Source organism: Macrotis lagotis, chromosome X (assembly GCF_037893015.1).
Source record: "Macrotis lagotis isolate mMagLag1 chromosome X, bilby.v1.9.chrom.fasta, whole genome shotgun sequence".
Lineage (NCBI taxonomy): Eukaryota > Metazoa > Chordata > Mammalia > Peramelemorphia > Peramelidae > Macrotis > Macrotis lagotis.
In genome coordinates, this window is record NC_133666.1 from 601,989,524 (window position 1) to 602,014,717 (window position 25,194).

Sequence of the window (25,194 nt, forward strand, 5' to 3'; positions counted from 1 at the left end):
ATTCCATTTCTTCCCTAGCCCTTTCCTATCCCAAGGACTATGAGAACTTTGTGTTTCCTGATTTTTCTAAATGTATTTCAAACTATACAAGCTATCCGATCACCGAGACTGTGCCCCTTGATCTGCCTGCCAAAGGCACAGTAGTACAACGTCCTTGGGGAAGCAGAAAGCTTGTACTTTGTCTCCTCCTTCACCTTGTTCCTTTGAAAGGAAAGAAAGCATGCTTCTTAGGAAGGAGGCTGAAAATACCTCTCTTCTAAGTATCAAGATCCTAGAAGGGTTGAAACTAGTCTTAAAAGGTAAGCAGAACATTTTTAGTTTGAACACTTTAAGTTCAGAAGAATTTTTTTTTTTTTGGTAAACCAATGACAAAAGTTTGGAAGCATCGGGGAAATAGCAACCATAAATTAGATCACCAGAACAAATCTTAACAGTAACAATAAAACCCCTAATTCTTTGCCAACCCTTCCAAGCATATGGAGAATACAGTAGTTATCATTACTCCACAAAGTACCTGGACCTTTTCAGCTTGGTGTAATACAGCAGAAAGATCTATGAATTGAGCTTCGGAAGTCCTACAATCAAGTTCCAGATTTGAAATTTATTAGTGTGGGAACCAAGTATATGCACAAAGAAATGAAAACTATATACCAAGGAAAATGGAAGATAATTGGTGGGTGGGTAGGGGGATGGTAAGCTGCCACGATATAAGAGAAGACACTGAAGAGCTGTTAAAAAAAACAAACCCTAGAAGTCATCTGCAAGAGATTCCAATCTTAACTATGGAATTTGATGAGATAATGTCCAGGGAAAGAGAAATGGGACTAGTTTAAACCTTTAAGGTTCGCCCATGGCTGAGGGTGGAAAGATGAGCAATCCTGTAAGCCAGACAGATAAAATACATATTTGCAGAATATGTGGTCATTTTTATTCTTGTTTGAGAGCAACAATATAGTATCTTATATTTTTCATATATCAGAAAGGGCACAACGCTTGGCATTTTTAAAAAATGACAAATATGGAGTCTGGAATAACAGAGAGGCATAGAGTCCAGAACTAAGAACTTATTCAGATGTCCACATTTAGAATAATATGTTTAGTTCTGAGTTCTACATTTTATGAAGTACACTGACATTATGTAGCTTGTCATTAAAGGAGGGTCACCAGGATGGTGACAAAGAATAGAAAGAATGTATAATCTGAGAACCAGGTGAATGGAGAATGTTTACCCTAAACAATAGAAAACCAGGTGGAAAACTCTTCAAATGTTTCAAGGATTTTCACATAAAACCAGACTACATTTTGATCTACTTGACCCAAGGAATAGAGACTTGTTAACATAAAAACATTTCCTAATAATGAAAATGAAAGGGGTGGGACTTCAAGAGGTAAGATAGGACCCACTTGGTGAAAATGAATAAAATTATCTGTTCTCCCAAACGCTCCCCTCTTCCTAATCACTCTTTATTCACCTAACTAGAGAACATAGAGGGCTGGCAAGGTAGCCTAATTAAAGAGCAAGAACCTCTGAAGTAGAAACAAGAGCTAGAATGTGTCAGCTCTTTGTCAATCACTTCCTTTCAAACAAAGTTCTGGACTCTGAGCCAAAGAGCCTCAGGAACAGCAGAGCCCCCAACATGCTATCAGCTCTGCTTCTATCCCAAGCCTCCTGCCTATTTCTAAGAGGAATAATGCCTGGGAAGAAAAGCAACATAAGCATAAACTATCACCAAGATCATCTGATAACCAACTGCTACTGAGGAGATCAGCCTGAGAACCTCAGGAATGACAAAAACATCTGAGGCCTGGTCCAGCCCCTAAAGTCCCTAATCTTCCCAGGAAGCAAATCCTGAGAAGACAGACCCTGGTAGCTCCTTCCATAGGAGCTACCTACAGACATTATATTAGTGTCTGCATCCTCAGCTGCTGAAGATTCAGAAAAGAAATCCTGACCCCACTAAATACTTGGCACTGTCAAATATTAGAAAATGATATCATTTTTATCAGCACAATAGACATTAAAGATGAATTATCATCTGCTTTGCTCTTGTACCCTAAAGACCATGGGACTTTTTCATCTTCCATGTATATCTTGGCCATTAGAATAGCAACTCCTTTAGAGAACAGACTTCTGTTTTTCAATTGGTATTCACTAGTGCTTTATATATAATACACTCTTTAAAAATGCTTTTCATTCATCTATACAGATTTGCCACCAATAACAAAAGTCTTTTTATTTTATTCTACTTCACATTTGCTTCTTCTCACCATTTCACCATTATCTTCCTAATTCAGGGTTCTCATCACATTTCACCTGGACTATTAAAAAACACATCTTACTCTCCCTCCATTCAGTCTCTTATTTCTATAATCTATCAATCTAATAAACCACCAAAGCAATATTCCTAAATCACAGAACTGGCTATATCATTCTTTTGCCCTAGGGACTCCCAAATGCCTCTAGGACAAAATACAAACTCCTCTGTTTAATATTTAAAACTAATCATGATCTTTCATCTACTTTGCAGACTCACTGTATGTTGTTCTCTTTTACATACTCTATGTTTTAGCCAAACCAGCCTACTTCCCTCTTCTTGTCTAATAATACCTAGTTTTCTACCCTATGCTTTGCATCCCATTCCTAGAACATATTCCTTCCTCCCCTCCGCCTTCCTTCTATACCAGTTTGGTTGCTGGTCTGGACTGATATTTTATATTTAATGGAATATGATATGGTGGGAAATAGACTGGATTTAGAGGAAGGGGAATCTGGATTCAAATTCTGGCTCTAGAGAAAGGTTAATGACTGAGTTTGGGGATCCAATGAGGCAGGCTTTATAATGGTCATGGAATGTTTTTAAAGAACTAGAAGATCAAGAGACTATTTAATCCCAACCCTCCCATTTTAAAAAAGAGGAAACTGAGGCCTATAAAGACAAGAATTATTGAGGTTTAGATAGATAATAATATAATTTCCTTTATTTTCCTCTCTGCCTTCTTAATCTTAAATATGAGGTAATAAGAACTATGTAAAAAAAATCTATAAAATAAGAACTCAATTTAAAAAATATAGTCTCAGTGGATTCCCAAGGGATGTTTCTCCACCCCACCCCACCCCCACCACCCACCCCGCTCCCATCCAGTCACTGACCCTAATGTTCCTTAACTTTGCATCAGAAAAGATCCTAATTGTATGCTGGGAGGGGATAGTAGCCTCATAGTTACCAGGGTCAACCACATGTTGTTGGCCCAGCCACACTAGCAGAAAAGTTTAGCAGGGCACACTGTTTTGACTCAACAATCAGAAACATTTTAAACTGCTAGCTCCAGAATCCACATGGGAAAAATTGGCTCTATGCAAACTGTAACCATCACAAACTATTCATTAAAGAAAATCCCACCTTCCCTTTACCTCCAAATAATTGCTTTAGATTTTTTTCTAAATTTCTCAGACAATTCTCCAATGCCACCATACCAAACTCCTTTAAAGAACAGACTTCTGTTTATCAATTGGTATTCACTAGTGCTTTGTATATAATACACTCTTTAAAAATGAAGGGGGGTGGTGGTCGCTAAGTGCCACAGTGGTTAGAGCGCCAGTCCTGGAGTCAGGAGGACCCAAGTTCAAATCCGACCTCAGACACCTAATAATTAACTACCTATGTGACCTTTGACAAGTCACTTAATCCCATTGCCTTGCAAAAACTAAAAACAACAACAACAACAAAAAAAAACAGAGTTTGAAGGGTTTGGTCAGTTCATTTTTCTTGCATTTCATGGCCCATTAACAAAAATAGAGCATCACTCAAAATCAGGAAACTTGCACAGTATATACAACATTTCCAACAGTAGACTCATAAATCACTGTTCTCTGATTTTAGTGGATTTATAAATTTGCCTTTTACTTTAAATAGTCACAGGGTTTAAAGAGAAGTATAAATTAAAATTAAAAAAATGCATATTGCACGAATACTTTTTTCCAAGGGAATGATCAAAACTCAGATATGAAACAGCCCTTCTATTTATTCCAACAATATAATCTCAAAGACTTCATGAAAAGAAGATAATCATGTGCCAAATAAAGAAACAAAATATTAAGCTTTTCAATGTATAGACTAGATCTTGTCAGCTGTGATTAGTTAAACTGTCTCTGAATGAATCCTTCCATGACTCAGAAGCTCCCCATGAAATCTAGCAGGAGGTCTCAGAGAAGCTGTATCCAGAGCCCAGGAAAGCATGTTTCAAACTGCAGGCATTTTATAAGTGGTCTTTGAATAGATGGCCAAATGGCTAAAGGTCCACATTTATTTAGCTTTCTACAATTTGCCAGGGCTGTTTCCTCACAAATCCTTTTTTTTTTTCTTTTAGGTTTTTGCAAGGCAATGGGGTTAGGCGGCTTTTCCAAGGCCATACCTCTAGTTAATTATTAAGTGTCTGAGGCCAGGTTTGAACTCAGGTCCTCCTGACTCCAGGGCGGGTGCTCTATCAACTGCGCCATCTAGCTGCCCCATCCTCAAAATTCCAAATAACAGACAAGATGAGTTATCACTATACCTGTATTCCATATAAGGAAACAGATTCAGAGAAAGGAATCCCAACCTCATTGTCAAAACCAGGATGAAGTTCCAATATTTTCAATATTCTCTCAAGTACATCCTGCTGCAGATGCTGATAAATCACTAAGTAAGAAAAATGACTTTGAACTGGTGGTGGTCCTTATGATGGAGAGAAGGCATTTTGACAATCTTACATCGCTCTACCACAAGTTGGAATTTTAACCTGCTCTGATCTCTACATCCTAAGGTCTCCCAGAGGTGACAGTTATTACACAGAACAGGCTCACAACTTCTCCTCAAAGGCACAATCCAGGTCTGCCAAAAACCTTGGTCCTTAGTCACTTGGCAGAGAATCTTGAGAGTAGACAGGCAAGATTCCCTTAGTAAAACCCTCCTAAAACCTTGGATACCTCTGCACTCCTCATATTGGTTTTAATTCAGATCAGTGACCAGGTCAGTGGCCATGCTAAATATTCCTGACCCACTGTGGCAGTCTAAGAACCCTGATATTTCTATGGACAGGCCACACCATAGAAGTACACTTTGTAGGTCAAATTAAATGTTCTATTTCCACTTATTGTGGGACATATGGGATAGTTATATAGTTATTATTATATGAGATTTAATTTCTTTTATCACAGCTCTACCATTATAAATGTAATATGCATTATATTTATTATTTTATATACAATATAATTTATCAATTAGTAATAATATATTATTTATATGTCATAATAAATATCTGGCTCAGCTATTAAAAATAATGATAGTAGATCACCTTTTTAAAGCTGTTAGAATTACAAAATGCTGTTTCCATGCCTCTGTGAGATAGGTGGCACAACTTATTTTTATACCACACTTGACAAAACAATTTTCTCACAACAATCTTGTAGGGGTAATCCATGGTTCTGTCCAAGACCCTCTTCTCTCTCATTATGCCCTCTTTGCTGACGACCTCATCATAATTGTGTTTAATTATCATTTCTATGCAGATAACTCCCAGATTTATATATCTCCCTTTCTTTTTTTTTTTTAGGTTTTTTTTCCCTTGCAAGGAAATGGGGTTAAATGGCTTGCCCAAGGCCACACAGCTAGGTAATTATTAGATGTCTGAGGCTGGATTTGAACTCAGGTACTCCTGACTCCAGGGCCAGTGTTCTATCTACTGTGCCACCTAGCCACCCCCAGATTTATATATCTAATCCTAGTTCTGCATCACCATCAGGTAGCTACCTACCTGATATGTGCACCTGTGGGTTCCATTAGCATTCAAACTCAACATGTGCAAAGCAATACTTAGGGGCAACTAGGTGGTGCAGTGGATAGTTTTGGCCCTGGAGTCAGCAGGACCTGAGTTCAAATCCAACCTCAGACACTTAATAATTGTCTATCTAGGCAACCTTGGGCAAGTCACTTAACCCCATTGCCTTAAATTTAACTGAATTTTTTAAAAACCCAATGCTTATTATTTCTTCCCTCCCTACCCCTACTCCACACTCCCAGCCCTCTGGTCTTCCTGTCTGTTGAGGACATCATCATCCTTCCCTTGACCAAGACTTGAGTCATTCTTGATTCTTTATTCTAATTCACTCCAAATATCCAATCAATTGTTAGGTCTTCTCAATTCCATTTTCTTGGCATCTCTCAAATCTACTCCCTTTTTCTTTACTCATAGTTCAATCACCCTAGTTCAAGTTTTTGTCACTTTTCCTCTAGACTGGTAAGTACTCTGCTAATTCATCTTCCTGCAAACACTAATATAATTTTAAGAACACTCCAAAAGTAGTCTAGTGAATTTAGAAGTCAGAATAATTATCTCAGCTCTTCTACTGTATTAGCTAGATTTACTGCAGATTCGGCTCTAGAAATAAGATTACCCAAATTCCAGGCACTGCTACCTGTATGACCTTGGAAAAATAACTTATCCTTTTAGATTTTGGTTTGTTTATCACCTACCTAGCCCAAGCAGCTAGGCACCCTGAGGGAGAGAAGGAAGCAGCATATGCCAGGCATCACCTTTGCTTCCATCTTCTATCAGGGTCTGATGGAGAGAAGCCCAGAACATTGAGCCCAAGACCCTTGGGAACAGTGCCCACAAACAGCCAGACGTGCTTGTATCCCAGCCCCTCATAGCCATACTGAAAAGAGAAATCATTGGAAAAGTGGCCCACCTTCCTCATGATCACCAGCAACAATTACTCATCAAATGCCCCTAAGAATTGGATAAATACAATTCTGGGTGTGGCAGCTCCTCCCAAGACCACTGATCCTACTCACAGGCTAGCCCCCTTTTTTGGAAAGGGGACAAGCCATCCTCACCAAGTGCCAAACAACCACCATGTTAATGGCAGGCAAACTCACCTAGCTAAAACAGCAAATTACTCAGAGGAAAAGACAACAGGCAGCACATGTCAGGCAAATCAAACTACCACCCCTGACTTGTCTACCTTTTACCTTCTGACACTAATCTGAACACAAGAACTCTGTCCCAGTAATGCCAGTGCACTAAGTGCACCCAGTGCATTAAGCCATCATCATAGGAAGCAAATCAGTAGAGATTCAACCTGGCAAAATCTTCTGCAGATTTGTCAGTGGCAGAAAATAAAGTTCTTGCCATCAAAGTTCTTGGCACTACCAAATCATTCATTATCAGAAACTGATATCATTTTATCAGTGGAAGTAACATTAAAGAAGAAGCAACAAGATCTGCTTTGCTAATTATGGGGCTTCTCCAACTGATTTGGAACTGAAATCTTCCATAAAATGTGTGCTCCTTGAGAGCAAGTGCTGTCTTTTTGTATCCCCAAAGAACAACAAAGTGTTTTGCATACATTATTAATTACATTAAATAATGGAAGCTTCATTCATTCATTCATCAATAAAATGAGAAGATTAAACTAGATAATTTCTAAAGTCTTTTTCAAATCTAAATCTTATATTTCCAACTCAAAGGTTAAATACTTCTTGCCTCAGGAGAGATCACATACTCAGCTACAAATCCACTTTGGCTTTATTAGACATTGTATTCATGGCTGCTCAGTCTAGATCAAGGTGTAGAGGATAAAAGTTAGATTGTTTTTCACCCATCAATTCATATTAATAAAAATTAGCAGAACTTCTAGATTTAATGTGCCACCATCAAAAATTCTTGGCTCCAAAGAGAAGCTGTGTATTGGTAAATAGTAAAAAAATAAGTATTATTATTTGGGGACAATCAGGGTTAAGTGACTTGCCAAGAGTCAGAAAGTGTCTGAAGTCAATTTGAACTCAGGTCCTCCTGACAGTAGGGTTGGTAGTCTATCCACAGTACTACCTAGTTGTCCCTTCTTATAAAAATTTCCTAACACAAGAAGAGATTTAGAAGAATTGAAAAGAACATTAAGAATAAATGCTGGGGGCAGTTAGGTGGCAGTGGATAGAGCACCGGACCTGGAGTCAGGAGTACCTGAGTTCAAATCCACCTCAGACACTTAATAATTACCTAGCTGTGTGGCCTTGGGCAAGCCACCTAACCCCCATTGCATTGTAAAAAAAAAAAAAAAAAAAAAAAAGAAGAATGAATGTTCACCCTAGTTCAAATCTTGGTCACTTTTTCTCTAGACTGGTAAGTAGTCTGCTAATTTGTCTTCCTGCAAATACTAATATCATTCAGAAAGTAAAGGACAGATTTAAGAAAACAACCCCAGAGACATCCTCTCAATAGAGTCATTATTTCCAATTGCCTTTCAAAATCATCCCACTCATATTACCTTCCTGCTATTATACCTATACCCTCCTATGATTATCTTATTCCATTGTTCAGAACCCTCAATGGTTCCATATTGTCTACTAAATAAAGTCCAACTTCAAAGTTGTCCACCTTGCCTCCAACTAACCTTTCAAAATGCTTCTCACACTACACTCCATATACTCCAATTATTTTTCTTTTTTATTAAATTTATTTATTTTCATCCATATGCACATGCATATATTTTTAAGTTACAAAATTTCCTTCCACCTTCCCTTCCTACCCCCCTACCCCCAGTAGCAAACAGGTTAGCATTGCACATACATATTTTGATAAAAATGTTTACAGATTAGTATTAGTTATTTCAATATGAAGAATTAGGATTAAGGGAAAGAGATACATAAGAGAAAATTTTTATAGTGTTCATCAGATTCTGAAAGGTTGTTTTTTTTGTGCTTTGTTTTATTTTGTTTTTCTTCCTCTGGATGGGGATAACATAGTCCACAGTCAGTCTAATACAATTGTCCTAACTCTGAATTGCTGAGAGAAGCTGCTTCCCTTAAGTTTATTCATCTCACAATGCTGTTGTACATTTTGTACATTGCTCTCTTGGTTCTACTATTTATCCTTCCTAAACCAAATCCCAAATTTTCCTATGTGTTACTCAAAATGTTTCTCATACTTGGAAGGCTCTCCTACCCCCATAACCCCAATTCTGTTCACTCACATCTCATTCATTTGTCCAGTTCAAAATACTATCTTCTCAATTAAACCTCCCATGATTCCATAAGTTTAAAGAGCTCTCTCAATACTGCTATCCCAGAAAATTTTCTTCCCCCCCCCCTTTGATAAACATATATTCTAATTTGCATGTCTATAAAACATGTCTATCGGCTGGGCAAATTTCTCATTAAGACTTGAATGCCCCCAAGCTATGAACATAACTTAGTGACCAAAGGGAGCACCTAATAAAAGTTTGTATGTTGAATGTTGAATGCTCATATGGTGATAACCACTGAAATACTGAGTCACCTCATTTCTACTTTTCTCCATAATTGAGATTCTCCACTGATGTCTTTTTGTTGATGATGATCCCTGGTACTCAAAAAACTATGTCTACTATGTCTACTACAGTAGAAGCCCTTGAAGGTCTTATCAAAACTCCATGGACAGAGCGAAGATGACAGAGAGAAGTCAGAAGTTTCCTTAAGTCCTTTCAGGATTCCATCAAAAACAATAATAATCAAGCTCTAAAAGGATTCTGGAGAAAAAACAGAATGAAGCATGTTCCAGCAAGGTTTGTCTAGGGAGGTGGGGCATGATGGGGACCAGTTGGAGATTCTCAGTTTCAGGAGAGATCTGTAGGGGAGGCCGCTGGAATCTGAGTTCAGAAGGTCAATGGCATAGCAGGCCAGCTGCGATGGCTCCAATACAGGTATCACAGACCCCCATTAAACTGGCACAACTGGGCTGGATGACCCAGTCCAGTAAGCAAGCTGCTGATGTCCTCAACATGGATGACCCAGCATAGGGAGCAAGTCTCTAAGGTTCTCAACATGGAAAAGTCCACAAGCAGGCCCCATCCCCAACACAAGAAGCTCAGAATAGCTCCCAGCTACAAAACTTCAGTGAGCAAGAAAAGTCAGAGAAAAGCCAGGAATATAGAAAGTTACCTTGGAGATAAGGATGGGCAAAAATGCTATCTCAGAAGATATGGCAGAAAAAAGCTCCATATGTGAAGCTGCAAAGGAAAATATGAATTGGTCTCCAGTCCAAAAAGACTTTTTTGGAAGATCTCAAAAAGGATTTTTAAAATGACACTGAAAAATTTGGAAACAAAATGCAAGAGAAATTCAATATCTTACAAAAATAAGCATAAAAAATTAAAAAATTAATTATTTAAAAATATAAATTGGAGAACACAAAAACAAATGCAAAAATATAACATCTCCTTTAAAAATAGAAATGACCAAATGGAAAAGGAGATGCAAAAAAAGTTAATTCAAGAAAATAATTTCTTGAAGAATACACTGAAGTAAGTGGAGACTAAAGAACTATGAAACATCAAGAATCAGTCAAACAAAATAGGAAAAAAAAGGAAAAAATAGAAGATGATGTAAAATACCTCACTGGAAAAACAACTCACCTGGAAAATAGATTCAAGAGAGATAATTTAAGATTTATTGGACTACCTGAAAGTCATGACCAAAAAAAGAGCCTGGACCCCATTTTTCAAGAAACATCAAGGAAAACACTTCTGATATCCTAGAATCAGAGAGGAAAATATTGAAAGAATTCACTGGAAACCCAAAATGAAAAGACCAAGGAATATTGTGGTCAAATTTCAGAATTATCTCATCAAAGAGAAAATCCTGTGGGCCGACAGAAAGAAAAAATTCAAAGACCAAGGAGCCACAAGCAGGAGTACGCAGGACTTGGCAGTATCAACATTTAATCAAAGGACCTGGAATATGATATCCTAGAGGGCAAAGGAACCTTCAGTACAACCACGAATCAACTACCCAGCAAAACTGAGCATACCATTCAGGGAAAAAAGATGAACATTTAACAAAATAGATGATTTTCAAATTTGCCAGATGAAAAAACCCAGAGCTGAACAGAAAATCTGATCTTGAAACAGGAGACTCAAGACTTTAGACTGGCACAGTACCAGCCAACATGGTATGCTTTCATCAATGAGGGTACTGAGCTCTATAAACAAGGCAGAACTGAAGCAATTCAAAGGAAACATGATGTACATGGCAACATTTAGAGTAACAACCCTAGGTGTTCACATGGACTATTTGTGCCCAACTCATATTGCTTTGATCAGTCACAGGCGTACACAGTATGATTCGTCTCAAATATAATGATGTCATTTTAGTCTTCCTTGACAACAAAGTACAAGAATCAGAACTAAAACCAGAGCTTAAGAAAAAATCTCCAAGGTCTGATGGATTTACAAGTGAATTCTACCAAATATTTAAAGAGCAATTAATTCCAATTCTATGTAAACTATTTGAAAGAATGGGTAAAGAAGTAGTTCTGCCAAATTCCTTCTGATGCCAATATGGTGCTGATACCTAAACCAGGAAGAGCCAAAGCAGAGAGAGAACATTATATACAAATTTACCTAATGAATATTGATGCAAAAATTTTAAGTAAAGTATTATCAAAGAAATTACAGCAAGTTATTACAAGGATAATACACTATGATCAGGTAGGATTTATAGCAGTAATGCAGGACTGGTTCAATATTAGGAAAACTATCAGCATAACTGACCAATTCAATAACAAAGCAAACAGAAAGCATATGATTATTTCAATAGTTGATGAAGAAACTTTTGACAAAATACAGCACCCATTCCTATTTAAAAAAAAAAACACTCAAGAGTACAGGAATAAATGGTGTTTTCCTAAAAATGAGAAGCAATATTTATCTCAAACCATCAGCAAACATTATAGGTATTGGGGATAAGCTAGAAGCATTCCTAATAAAATCAGGGGTGAAACAAGGATGCCCAATATTACCACTATTATTCAATTCTGCATTAGAAATGTTAGATTTAACAGTAAGAGAAGAAAAATAAATTGAAAGAATTGGAATGAGTAATAAAGAAATAAAATTATTATTCTTTGTAGATGATATAATAGAATACTTAGTGAATCCTGGAAAATCAATTTAAAAAACTACTTGAAACAAGTAATTTTAGCAAAGTTATAGGATATAAAAGAAACCCACCAATAAAATTATCAACATTTCTATATATTACCAACAAAGAACAGCAGCAAAAGATAGAAAGAAAAATTCCACTTAAAGCAACTGTAGAATGGGGCAGTTAGGTAGCTCAGTGGATGGAGCACTGGTCCTGGAGTCATGAGAACCTGAGTTCAAATCCAGCCTCTGACACTTCATAATCACCTGTGTGACCTTGGGCAAGTCACTTAACCTCACCTTGCAAAAAGCCAATAAATAAACAAAGAAATAAAGAAATAAATAAAATGATAGACAACATAAAATACTTGGGAATCTACCTACCAAGATAAATTCAGAAACTATATGAAAACAATTACAAAATACTTTGTCACACAAAAAAATCAAATCTAAATATTTAGACAAATATCAATTGCTCTTGGATAGGCTGAGTTAATAAAATAAAAATGACAATTCTACCTAAATTAAGTTACTTATTCAGTGCCATTCCAATCAAACTACTGGAAAATTACTTTATTGAGCTAGAAAAAATAGTAACAATTCATATGGAGGAACAAAAGTTCAAGAATATGAGAGAAATTAATGAAAATCAATGCAAAGAAAGGTGGACTAGCAATATCAGAGCACAAATTGTATTATAAAGCATCAAAACTGTTTGGTACTGATGAAGAAATAGTGTGATGGATCAGTGGAATAGATTAGGTGCAAAAGAAACAGTAGTGTATGACTACAGTAATCTACTGTTTGATAAACCCAAAGACTCCAGTTTCTGGGATACTAACTCACTATTTGACAAAAACTGAAGAAAAATATGGAAAACAATATGGCCAAAACACGGCATAGGCCAACATTTCACATCCTATACCAGATAAGTTCAAAATGGGTTCAGGGATTTAGACATAAAGGTAAAACAATAAGCCAGTTAAGAGAACATGGAATGGTTTCGCTATCAGACTTATAGAGAGGTCAGTTTATGACCAAAGAAGAGACAGAGAATATTATAAAATGCAAAATGTATAATTTTAATTACATTAAATTAAAAAGTTCTTGAATAAATAAAACCAATGCAACTAAGATTAAAAGGAATGCAGTAAGTTACAATTAAGTGTTTCTGCTAAAGAATTCATTTCTAAAATATATACAGAATTAAATCAAATTTATAAGAATACAAGTCATTTCCCAATTGATAAATGATCAAAGATTATGAACAGGCAATGATGAAATTAGAGCTCTAGAGTCATATGAAAAAAATGGTTCTAAATCATTGATTAGACAACTCTGAGATTCCATCTCACACTTATCAGATTGGCCAAAATGACAAAAAAGGAAATGATCAATGCTGGAGGGGATATGGGAAACCTGGGATATCAATGTATTGTTGGTGGAGTTTTAGACTGATCCAACCTTTCTGGAGAGCAATTTGGATCTATGCCTAAAGAGTCCATGGATCTATGCCAATAGATCACAACAAAACTGTGAACACAATTTGATACAGCAATATCACTACTTGGTCTATAATCCAAAGAGATCATAAGAAAGGGTAAAAAATATATAGACAAAAATGTTTATAGCAGATCTTTTCATAATGGCAAAGAAATGGAAGTTGAGGGGATACCCAACAATTAGGGAATGGTTGAACAAATTGTGATATATGAATATGATAGGGTACTATCTTTCTAAAAGAAATCATAAGGGATAATATTTCAGAAAAAGTCTGTGGACTTCCATGAACATCTGATGCTGAGTGAAGTGAGCAAATTCAGAATAACATTGCACACCTTAACAACACTCTATGATGATCAACTATGATGGACTTGCTCATCTCAGCAGTATAATAATGAAAGACAATTCTAAAGGACTTGTCATGGAAAATACCATCCACATGCAGGGGAAAAAACCATGAAGTCTGAATACAGAATGAAGTTTACTATTTTCAATTTTTTAAATTTATTTTTCCTGCTCTCTTGGATTTTTTTTCCTTTTTGTTCTGATTCGTTTTTCATTAATATGACTAATATGGAAATATATTTAACACAGTATAATTTAGATTTCTCTCTGTGAGGGGGAATAGTGAGGGAAGAGGGGAAAGGAGAAAATATGAAACCCCAAACTTTCCAAAAAATGATTATTGAAAACTATCCTTGCACATAGTTGGAAAAATAATTTTTTTTAAAAGGCCTCCAAACATAATCTGGGCAACTGACTGCATTTCCATTGTCTTAGAAACATTTCAACTAAGCTTGGCACAGCTTTCCTCAGAAGGTTTGCCAACAGATGATTTTTTAAAAAAAAATTTAGTAATTATTCAACTATAAGGAACTTGTGATTTATTTCAGTGAAAGTAGGAATCTTTCTGAAGAAATCACAGATTTTGGGAACTTTGTGAAAAGTTCATCCTCAATTCATCCCCAATTTCAACAGATCATTCTGGAAATTCTCCAAAGAGGTTGGGGATTTTGCTAGTAGAAAAAAAAAATCTCACCTTGTTGGATCAGGGCATCAGCAACAAGTTCTCCAGTTCCTACATTAACATAGTCTTCATTGGGATGCTTTCTATTGTAATGTCTCTTCAGAGAACCAGATATATTGCAAGAATAATGACAATGTGCACAACGGAAAGGCTGTAGAAACAGAAAGGGGTTCAGTTAGGAAAAAAAAGTCTCCTTAAACAAAAATGAATATATGCTTTAATGAGTTTCAAAACACATTTTTGGTAATTTTTTTATGATTAATGATTGTGAAATTAGAATGTTAAGAGCCAAGATATGTGTGTGTGTGTGTGTGTGTGTGTGTGAGAGAGAGAGAGAGAGAGAGAGAGAGAATTCACAGATGAGGAAACTGAAGGTAAAAGAGAGTAAATGCCTTCCCCCCCAAGAACACATGGCTAGGAAATGGTTGTACTAAGCCTATACCTTTTGACTACCAGGAAGTCATAGAGTAGATGGAATGGTTTTGAATCAGGAAATCGAAGTTCTAAGTGTTAGTGATGCCTCTAAATAGCTAAGTAAATTTGATTAGATCATGTTTCTTCTTTACATCACAGTTACCTCTAAGATTTCTATGTCTAAAGGCAATTCAGTCTCAAATTTTATGAAGGATGATTTATTTCATTAGAAAAGATGTTTTCCAATATTTTTGCTTTTTAAACCACAAGTAAATTCTTAAATCAACAACTCTCTTTAAAAAAACTAAAAAATTACTTTTTTTCTGCTGAACAATTAATAAATGACTCTAAGAGCATATTCCATTAAACCATTAAAACATATTCCTTAGAAAAAGAAAACAAAAAAGTACTTTTTTCTGTTGAACAATAAATAAATGATTCTAACTTCTAGCAGCATTTTCCAGTAAAATATATACCCTAGAAAAAGAAAAATAAAAAAAAAACTTGATGCTTCTTGCCCTTCTACTCTTTCCCCTGCCTTGCCCTGTCCTATCTTCTACCCTCTGTAGACTAACACTTAATCCATTCCCCCACACTCTCTCCTATCACTGTTTTTTTGAAAGCCATCTCTTAGTTCAAGGTTCAGTTCAAGTGGTACCTATGTGAAGCCCCTCTGTTCCCCCTGCTCAAAGAAAGCTCTACTTCCTCACACTATCTAAATATTGCCCCAATCTGTATTTGTGCCCACCCAGTCCCTCACCAACTCAATTTTGAATAATGCTTAACTTAGATAGCTAAGATAGCTAATTCTTGGCCAGCCCATGTAAACTGCAAATAGCCCAAAGGCAAAATCTTTGTTGTTCTTTACCTGAGCAATTCTACAGGGCCTTGAGCATGATAAAGAGTTTAATAAGAGTCTGATGAATTGAAATGGAACTTCCTTATATAATAGTAATTTTGGAGGAAAGCTAAGTGTCAATATGTGGTGGGCCCTTTTTTTAAGAAATGTAAGGAAAGTTGATTAGTTCTCTATTCAGGAGCAACAATTTTCATGAGGAAAACCCCCCTCCAAAAAAATTGTAGAAACTGAAAACTATTGTGCCATTTATTACATAACATTCTCCATCCCAGTAAGATATAGTAAGTAAAAAGATAACCAATCTCAAACTCTATTACAATACAATAATCATAAATATGATTTGGTCCTAGTGAAAGGAAATGATAGTTGATCAGCAGAACAGATTAATTACATGTCATACAGGGGAAAAATGTATCTATTAACAGTGTTTACAGAATGCTCTTTTTGTAGTGGCAAAGAACATGACACTTTTGCAGGGAACTTATGAAAATATGATGCAGGGAGTTATGAATATAGGAGATTTGTAATTGGAAACAGATTTTGTAATCCTTTATATTGTTAAACTTTATAAAAAATGTTATCTGCTCCTATGATGAAAATTGACTCTATTGTTCCACTGTTAAATATAAAATCTGTAGTGTCTCCTCAATCCCACCCCACAACTTTCAACATCTGTTCTGGTTTGTCAAGCACCCACCCCACAACTTTCAACATCTGTTCTGGTTTGTCAAGCAAGAGGGAAGGGATTTCCTCTTTGCTCTCAGTCTCCTTAGGTACCCAGAGAATGGGTTAGACTATAAAAACCTGGCCTAAACTCCCCTCCTGGTGCTCCCCTCCAGTGGGCTCTCCCTGGCTGTTTCTGTCTCCCAAACAAACCTTACCTATTAGTTATTCACTCCTGTCCTCAAAGTGTTTGCTGCTTCTCCAGGAAGAGAAAAAAGTTTTAATTCTACACTTTGTAGGTTTCTACAATAAATGATGAGAAGTTTTAAATCCCAGGGCTGTTATATGAATTCTTTCACTATTCAAAAAAACCCTCAGTTTCTAATTTGGTGACACCAAACCCCAGCAACAAGACTCATCAATTGAGGATTGATTGAAAAAATATAAGGATTTACTAATCAGACAAAAACTCAGAAAACCATATGACAAATTAAGTTTAGACTAACATGGCACACAAGATACAAGATTAGTTCTAAATCATCAGAATAAAAACTTGTATCTTGTTACAAAAAAAAGTTCATTTCATAAACAGATCAGAGAAGCAAGAAAGAAATTACATTTTAGATATATGGAGAGGAGAAGGATTTATGGCCAAAAAAGGAATATAGATGGTCACAGAAAATAAAATGGACAATTACAAAAAATTCAATCATAGAAAAATAAAAAATTTTTAATATAAAAATGTAGTTAAATAGCAGTTGCTTGGGGAGATGGGTTAATCTTTGCTCTAAATTATTCTGATAAACATCTCACTTCAAAGAAATACATGGAAGTGATTCAAATTTATAAAAATAAGAGCCATTACTCAATTAATAAATGGTCAAAAGCTATAAACAGGCAGGTTTCAAAGGAAGAAATCTAAGTAATCAAGAGCCACTTTAAAAAATTATCCACACCCAAACAATTAAAGAAACGTAAATTAAAGGAAATTAAAGATTCCACCTTCCACCCATCAGATTAACAATAGGAACAAAAAAAGAAAATAATAAATTTTGGAGGACTCTGGAAAAAATAGATTAAGTTGGTATGCATTGGTCTAGGCAGTTTAGGAAAGTAATTTAGAAGTATGTTTATAAGTCACTAAACTTTGCATAAACCTTTGATCCATCCATATCACTAAGTAGGCCCATAACCCAAAGGTATAAAAGAGGAAAAGGATGGTTACATACATACAAAAGCATTTGTAGCAGGTCTTTTTGTAGAAGTAAAGAGCTAAAGTAGACCCATCAACTGGAAAATGGTTGAATAAATCAAGGCACAATAATATAATGGAACACTATCACAATGTGAGATATGACAAAAGGGGACACTTTCAGAGAAACTTTGCAAAAAACTTTTACAAACTGATGCAGAATGAAGTGAGTGTAATCAGAAAAAAATTATATAATAATGACATTGTAAAGACAAACAACTGAACAATTTACAAATTATAAATCATATGCTGACCAACTACAATTTCAGAAAACCAAAGAGGAAGCATACTACCCACTTCCTGATAAGAGAGGTGATGAACTCAAAATGTAGAATGAGACAGATGGACAAGGCAAATACCGGAATTTGTTTTATTTGACTATGCCTAAATTCTACAAGGACTTGGTTTTCTTTTTTTCAATTTGTTGGGGTTGGAAGAAGTTTAAATAAAAAAAGTTAAATAGAAGCAAAGTAACAGAAAGTATCAAGAAAATCAAGACACCCAAGTTCTTATTCTGATACCAATTAGCTGTGTAATCCTGGTCCAACAAAGGATATTGTTATAATATGTGTTATAAAACAATTTTAAAAACCAAAAATTCTTCTATAACAACATCTTATATCCAGAATGACTTTGGTGTCTACAGACCTAATTCATAAGGTAACATTAGCAATTAAGAAGAGTAGAGGTCAAAATGTTTGGTTCTGAAAGGCTGCTAAAAGCAGTATCTTAACATTTCTGAGTTAGAAAAGCTTTTAAATTTAGCTAGTCCAAACTCTATACAAAGCATTAATCACCTCCTCAATATAGATTTCATTCTAGTACCTCCAAGATGACAATGTCTTTACCTCCCCTAAGTACCCTTATAAGTCTGTGACAGTTTTCACTGTGAAAAAGCAGAAAAGGCTATATATGGAGTTATGGGAGAAAAATGTTTTAATTTTATTCTGATTTTCTTTTTTTGTTTGAATGTGGAAGGGAGAAAGAGAGGATTATGGATATATTTTGAGATTCTGTATTTCAAAAGATATTCAATGAATATAAGCTACACTTAGATAAGTCTATTAAATAGAAAACTCTAGGAGTCAATACAGACACAAACAGCATGTGAATTATATCTCTGTCAACATTGTAGCCAAAGAAATTGTAGTCAAAAGAAATAAAACATTTAAAGCCAGAATCTTACTGCCTGAATATTAACATTGATTTGTATATTGATTTGGACAAGAATTTTACTTACTAGAATGTATTTTACAAAACTGTGAGATTGACTGAAGAAGCCAAAAGGATAAAAACAAAATCTCTACACTTCAAAACTGAACTATGCCAATAAAACAATTTTCAATCTATCAATCTTTTTTTTTTTTAAATTTAGCTGTGCAGAAATGAAATGAAATGAACTACCTAAAAGGGCAGTGAGTTTCCCTGTTACTGGAGCCTGCTCTACAGAAGTCTGATGATCACTCATTGTTCAGGGATGCTGTCAATATGACTCATGATTTGGAAAGAGGTTGAATCTCTGAGATTTCCTCCAAGCCTTAGATTTTATGATTCAAAGAAAGGATTAATTCCAAACGATTAAAAAAAATAAACTTGTCAGAATGTCATCCATAATATAGGCCTGAGAATTTGTCACACTTTATATACATAACTACAATGATGGAAGTATAAGAATCAGTTACTTAATACATACATTAACTGTGTCCATAAGTAGGTTGTTCTTCAATACTGCTGGTATTTCTAGAGTTCAAACATTAAAGATAATACAGAAAACTTTCCTGTAGATATTAACAGGGGAGTCAATACTTATAGAGGAGTCAATTCTTACATAAATTTTTAAGGAATAAATATCTATATTTATATTCATATGACATACATAGATAGATGCAATAGGAATACAAACTAAATATAATCTAGATAAATACTAAGTAGCTTAGGAGAGGGGGCCCTAGAACTTGGGAAGGATGAAGAAAGGTTAGAAGTAGAAGGTAGTACTCCAGCTGAGCCTTTAAGGAAGTGAAGGATTCTATAAAGTTGGAATGCATTGGAGTGTGATGGACCATCAATGTAAAGGAGTAGAAATAGGTAACAATGAAGTGACTTGCCTAGAATCACATTCCCAGTATGCCTATGAAGCAAGATTTGAACCTGGGTCTTCTTTCAAAATGCTGGAATAGCTAGCATTTGAATACAGTATTGCAAAGTTTGCAAAAAACTTTACAAATATTATTTCATGTGACCTACAAAACAACCCTTGGTAGTATGATCCCAGATTTACAGATGTGGAAACGGAGTCAGAGAGAAGTTAAGTGAAAAGTCACATGGTTAGATTTGAGGCTAAATTTCAGCACTCTATGGTATTTGGCAGCTTCCTATGGTTTAACAGAATGTCAGTTATCATATGTTTAGTAAGCACCTAATGGGCTATACTCAAATCCAAATCTCCAAGACCAACCTTTTTCTACTTCTGTGTCAATGACACTGAAAATAATCCGTATTTTTAGGGTTAAAAAAGTATAAAACAATCTTTTCAAGTAAGTAATACAAGTATTATTTTCACTTTATAGATAAGGAAATTGAGGTTCCCAGAAGTGAGTAAGTTGCCCCAGGTCAAAGACAATGAACAAAAAAGAACCATGGTGCTTTCCCAATATCAGCTGTCATAATGATTAAGGCTATTCTCCAGTATCTTTGAGTATCCATGTGGTAAAGTGGAAGTCATTTTAATGATAATCTGATTCAGAGTTCAGAAACAAATACATAAATGAATGAGAGTTTTGGTTTTTGTTTTGTTCTCTTCAGACTTTAAATACATGGTTCTCTCTTTTTTTGGAAATAAGATGGGGTAGCAGTTAAGCACACACTTCATAATTAAGAGAATAAGGAGATTTGGGATTCTGGACCTTTATATAGAGAATATGAGAAGGATGCAGCACATGATCAAATACACAGAAAACTATTTTAAAACATTATTAGAGGACAGTTAAAACATTATCAGTGATGTAAAAGTGGGACAACATAGGCTAGGAATGCTATAAATATGATTCTCCTTAGAAGATGACAGTACAGACTATAACGGGACAGTTAAGTGACGTAGTGTATAGAGTACCAGACCTGGATTCAGAAAGACTCATCTTCATGAGTTCAAATCTAACCTCAGACAGATAGGCAAGTCATTTAACCCTGTTTGCCTTAGTTTCCTCATCTATAAATAAGTTGGAAAAGGAAAATGCAAACCCCTCCAGGATCTTTGTAACCTAAATAGGATCACAAAGAATGGGACACCAATGAAAAATAACAGAATATAAATGTGTAAGATCAGTACAGCCTGCTTTGTTCCAATCTGGCTGAATAATAGTGTACATAAAAGAAAATAGGTTAGAAAGACAGGCTAGTATTAAACAATGGTGGAAGGCCTTGAATGCCAGGATATGTTTGGGTATGAGCCAGCATTAGTCACAGAATGATTAAATATGCAGTCTTTTTGTCTCCTTAACAAAAAAAAATGTGTAAAGATTCCTTGCAGAAATTTACTAAGCTATTCCAGTGACAAACAATTTTTCATAAGGAACTAGACAGACCCAACAGAATTGTGAGTGTGGTGAGAAAAGCTGAGAAAAAATTCTATGAATATTAAATCTTTGAAAATTAGAATTTCACAAATATTAGTACTTGTTCTAATCTTTCCCTTGTCAAATGTCCCAATGCAAAAATTGGGATCAAATTCTGATTTGGCCACTTATAATTTGAGCATCCTAGAATAAGTCATTTCTTTCCTTACTTCCCAGGCCCACTGTAGCTCTTACATTCGGTGATTCTGAGTGGTATAGCCTATTTAATATAGGAACTAAAACAAAATGTCTAAATTTGAGTTCTGACAGAGTTTGCAAATAATTTAGAAAAATAGTGTCCAAGAATATAATGTTGGAAGCAATTTCAATTACAATAAGAATGAATTTAAAAAAATAATTCCTGTAGCTGAATAATGCCCCTGAAATGGTGAAGTGGAAAAGACTACTTTGCTAGCATAGTTCCATAGGAAAGGCTCAGAAGGCAATATACAGTTTTGTTTATGCAACAAAGTAGAGCCTCATAGTCCCATGAATATATCAAATTGTTAGAAGCCAGAAGGAGACACTTGCCTCTTTATGAGAGTCTTCCCTTCCAAAGGACATAAAACATTAGAACTAAGAAGGACAAGAAGAGTCAATGATATGGGGGTACATTCCTGTACCATAAATAAGTTATCTGTAACCTCAGTTTTACGGTTCAGCAATTCGATACCAATACATTATAGTAATAAAAAAGACAGGCTAAAAGCATGTCTGAATGCTATGCAAGTGAATCTGGGTGAACACTGAAGGTCACTTACTCTGAGATAACCAACTCAAAAAGATTGTTCAACACAAGATAATTTGGGCACAACTCAAAATAAGAGGGCCAATGACTGGGGTAGAGAAATATATCATAGAAAAATCTCTGCTGTAAGGTTATTTCCTTTTTAAGAGTAATGGAATGGGCTATATGAGCTTAAGGGTCATGTAACTTGCATGTGGTACAATATCATTCTGATTTAGTCACTCTGCTCTATATCAAACAAAAGGACCATAATATTAAGATCTTAAGGTCTTGAATTAAAATGAATTCCATGATTTCTGGCACAGAAACACCTAAGAGAAGAGAAAAAAAAAGTCTTCAGGAGTTATTGTGAAAGTCAAAGCTGCTGCGGATATTGTGACAAGTATTTTCTGGGCCTTGTGATGTCTAACAGCTTGTCCGAAGCCTACTGTATAGGGTTCCCCAAGGACAGACAGACAGAACATAAATGGACCCAGACACACACACAAGAGAAGACTTCAAAGGTAACCATATTCCCAAGCTCTGCTTTGCCATAGAGATCTCACTCTGATCCACTGTTCTCCCTCTTAAGAATACAATCAGCTCTACAATTTGAGTCCCTTTATAGATTCACTCTAGGCAACATCGAACGGAAAGAAAAGTGGTGCCTTTCTGAAGATGAAATGGAAACCTCTGCTGCTTTTGTGTTCCATGGGTGAAATCTAGATATCGTAATTGGGGTAACACGGTGTACTGGAACAAAACAATAGAGGAATCAAGGGATCTGGTATGTAGTCTCAGTGTTCCCATTAACTAGATACAAAACTTTGATTAAGGTTAACACTTCCATGGCCCAATTGTCTCATCTGTGGGGGTCATTGCTTAGCTGTCCTGGACTCATGTCTTGCCACAGGACTCTGATGACCCGAGGAGAGAAACTGATGACTTTGCACAACTCCACCTCACTTAAATCCAATTCACTTGCAAGTCAAGATATTACTATTCTGATGTCATTGGTCCTCTGAGAACAAAGGATAAACACTAACAACAATCCTCATCTGTAAAATGAGGATAAAGAAATTTGCCTTATACACTTTGTCAGGTTATAATAACAAGGAAAAGTAATGACTGTGAAAGTTTTTTGAAAAATGTATAGTGAGGGCAGGCAGCTCGGTGACATAATGGACTGGTGGCACAGCACCAGTCCTGGAGTCAGGAGGAGAGTTCAAATACAGCCTCAGACACTTAATTGCCTAGCTATGTGACCTTGGGCAAGTCACTTAACCCCATTGCCTAAAATAAAAATTAAAAAATATAAAGTTCTTCAACAAGTAAACTAAATATGACCATTATTACTAGTATCTAAAGCACCATACTAAAGGAAAAGCAATGCTGAAAACAATTTTAAGACATTTCTCAACATTTTCCCCTGCCCATTCAGCTCAAGACATGTCCTCTCTAACAGAGAAAATTACTGGGGAGCCCTTTTGATTCAATAAAATATGGTAATTCTCAAATCTACCTACCCAGACATAACCTCTTTGTGACCTATAAAGTGGATATACAGCAGACATTTAAAACTCAACATGTCAAAAACTGAACTCATTAACTTTTCCCCTCAATCTTCCCTCCTTCCCCTGAAAACTTAGCTATTTCACCAACCTTCCAGTCCATCATTCTCTCAAACAAGGCATCATTCTCAACTCTTCACTCTCTTTCTCCCATTATTTAATCTGTTAACAAGACCCTTTGCAGTATCTTTTGAATATGTCTCCTCTCCTCCTGACTCAACTATAGCAATAGTCTGCTGGTTAGAAGGTGTGCTGCAAGTCACCTTCTGACTCTAGTCCTTCCTTTTGTTCAGTCACCAAGTGATTTTTCTAAAGCTTTGGTTCAATCAAGTCACCCCATACTCAACTCCCAAGGATCACCTGCAAGATAAGCAAAATCTCTTATTTGGTATTCAAAGTCCTTCAAAACCTTATCTTTCCACAACACCTCCCCACCCTCCTGTACTTTGATTCAGTGACACTATTCCCAAGGCTATTACACAGTTCATCTCTTGATTCTGGGCATTTTCCCTCAAGGTCCCTGATGCCTGGAATTTCCCATCTTTGCCTCCTGGCTTCCCTAATTTCTGTCAAGACCACCTTCTACAAGCAACAGTTCTCTGAATTCTAATGCCTTCTCTCTGTTGATGCTTTCCTATTTATGCTGTATATAATGTTTATATACAGTCATCTGAAGGTTATCTCCATCATTAGATTATGAGCTCCTCCAAGGCAGAACCTGTTTTTCTAATTTCTTTGTATACCCAGTGCTTTGCCTATAATCTGACACAGGGTAAGTCTTCACCAAATGCTCCCTGACTCACTGAATGGAAGAGTCAGAGGTTGGTCCAGCAGAACATTGGAAATTGGTTCTCTTACCTTCCCCTAGACTTCAGTATCAGGAAATAGAAAAAAAAAGAATTTTAAATGCTTGTTAACTCACTAATTCTACCAGACTCAAGGGATAGTTCCCTAATTCCCATTATCTGGAACTGGAAGAAATGCCAGGAAAAATTAACCCAGCTGTCTCACTTCAGAGATGGGGAAACCAAAGTTAGGAGCACAGGTGGTACTAAATAGCAAGGTAAGGATACAAACCAGAGACATGACTGTAAATCCAGAATCATTCTCTGTTCTCAAACATGTTGCTTGGGATGGAAGTGAGGAGATTTGTTACTACTGGTACTTTACACTGCCTTAGGAATCTTGTCTCCCCACCCCCCACATCCCCATTCCCAATGGATCTATGTCCAGACTCTGACAATGCTAAATTATTTTTGACTTTATAGTCCCAGCACCCAGCATTGTTCCTTGCACTTTGCTGGTATTAAATAAATGTTGACTGAATCAGAATGAGAATGAGTCAATCTATTTCTGCATAACTGGAAGGGGAAAAAAGTATCAATATCAAGGGATAAATTTGACAAAAAGACAAGATGTAATAATATTAAAGGGAAATTAATCTTCTGCTTCAATATTTATAAGAAATAGGCAATAAACAAAACACAATTAAAGATGACTAACAGCAAACTAAAATTTAAATATATTTCTTAATTTCTTCTCGTTTAATCAATGAGCAAAATATCAATTGAATGGTCTATAGGAATAGAGTAAAATCATCTGTGGAATCTCTACCTTTATAAACTTTTT

At 35.8% G+C, this 25,194-nt stretch overlaps 1 protein-coding gene across 1 annotated transcript in view; it reads right to left on the bottom strand.

Annotated features, from left to right (window-relative positions):
* The window catches only part of ZFAT (zinc finger and AT-hook domain containing), a 284,095-nt gene that overhangs the window by 61,716 nt on the left and 197,185 nt on the right, over window positions 1-25,194 (bottom strand). Inside the window, exon 12 of the mRNA XM_074202542.1 lies at window positions 14,481-14,619. Within this exon, the coding sequence (XP_074058643.1) occupies window positions 14,481-14,619 (139 nt within the window). The remainder of the gene's footprint in view (window positions 1-14,480; window positions 14,620-25,194) is intronic.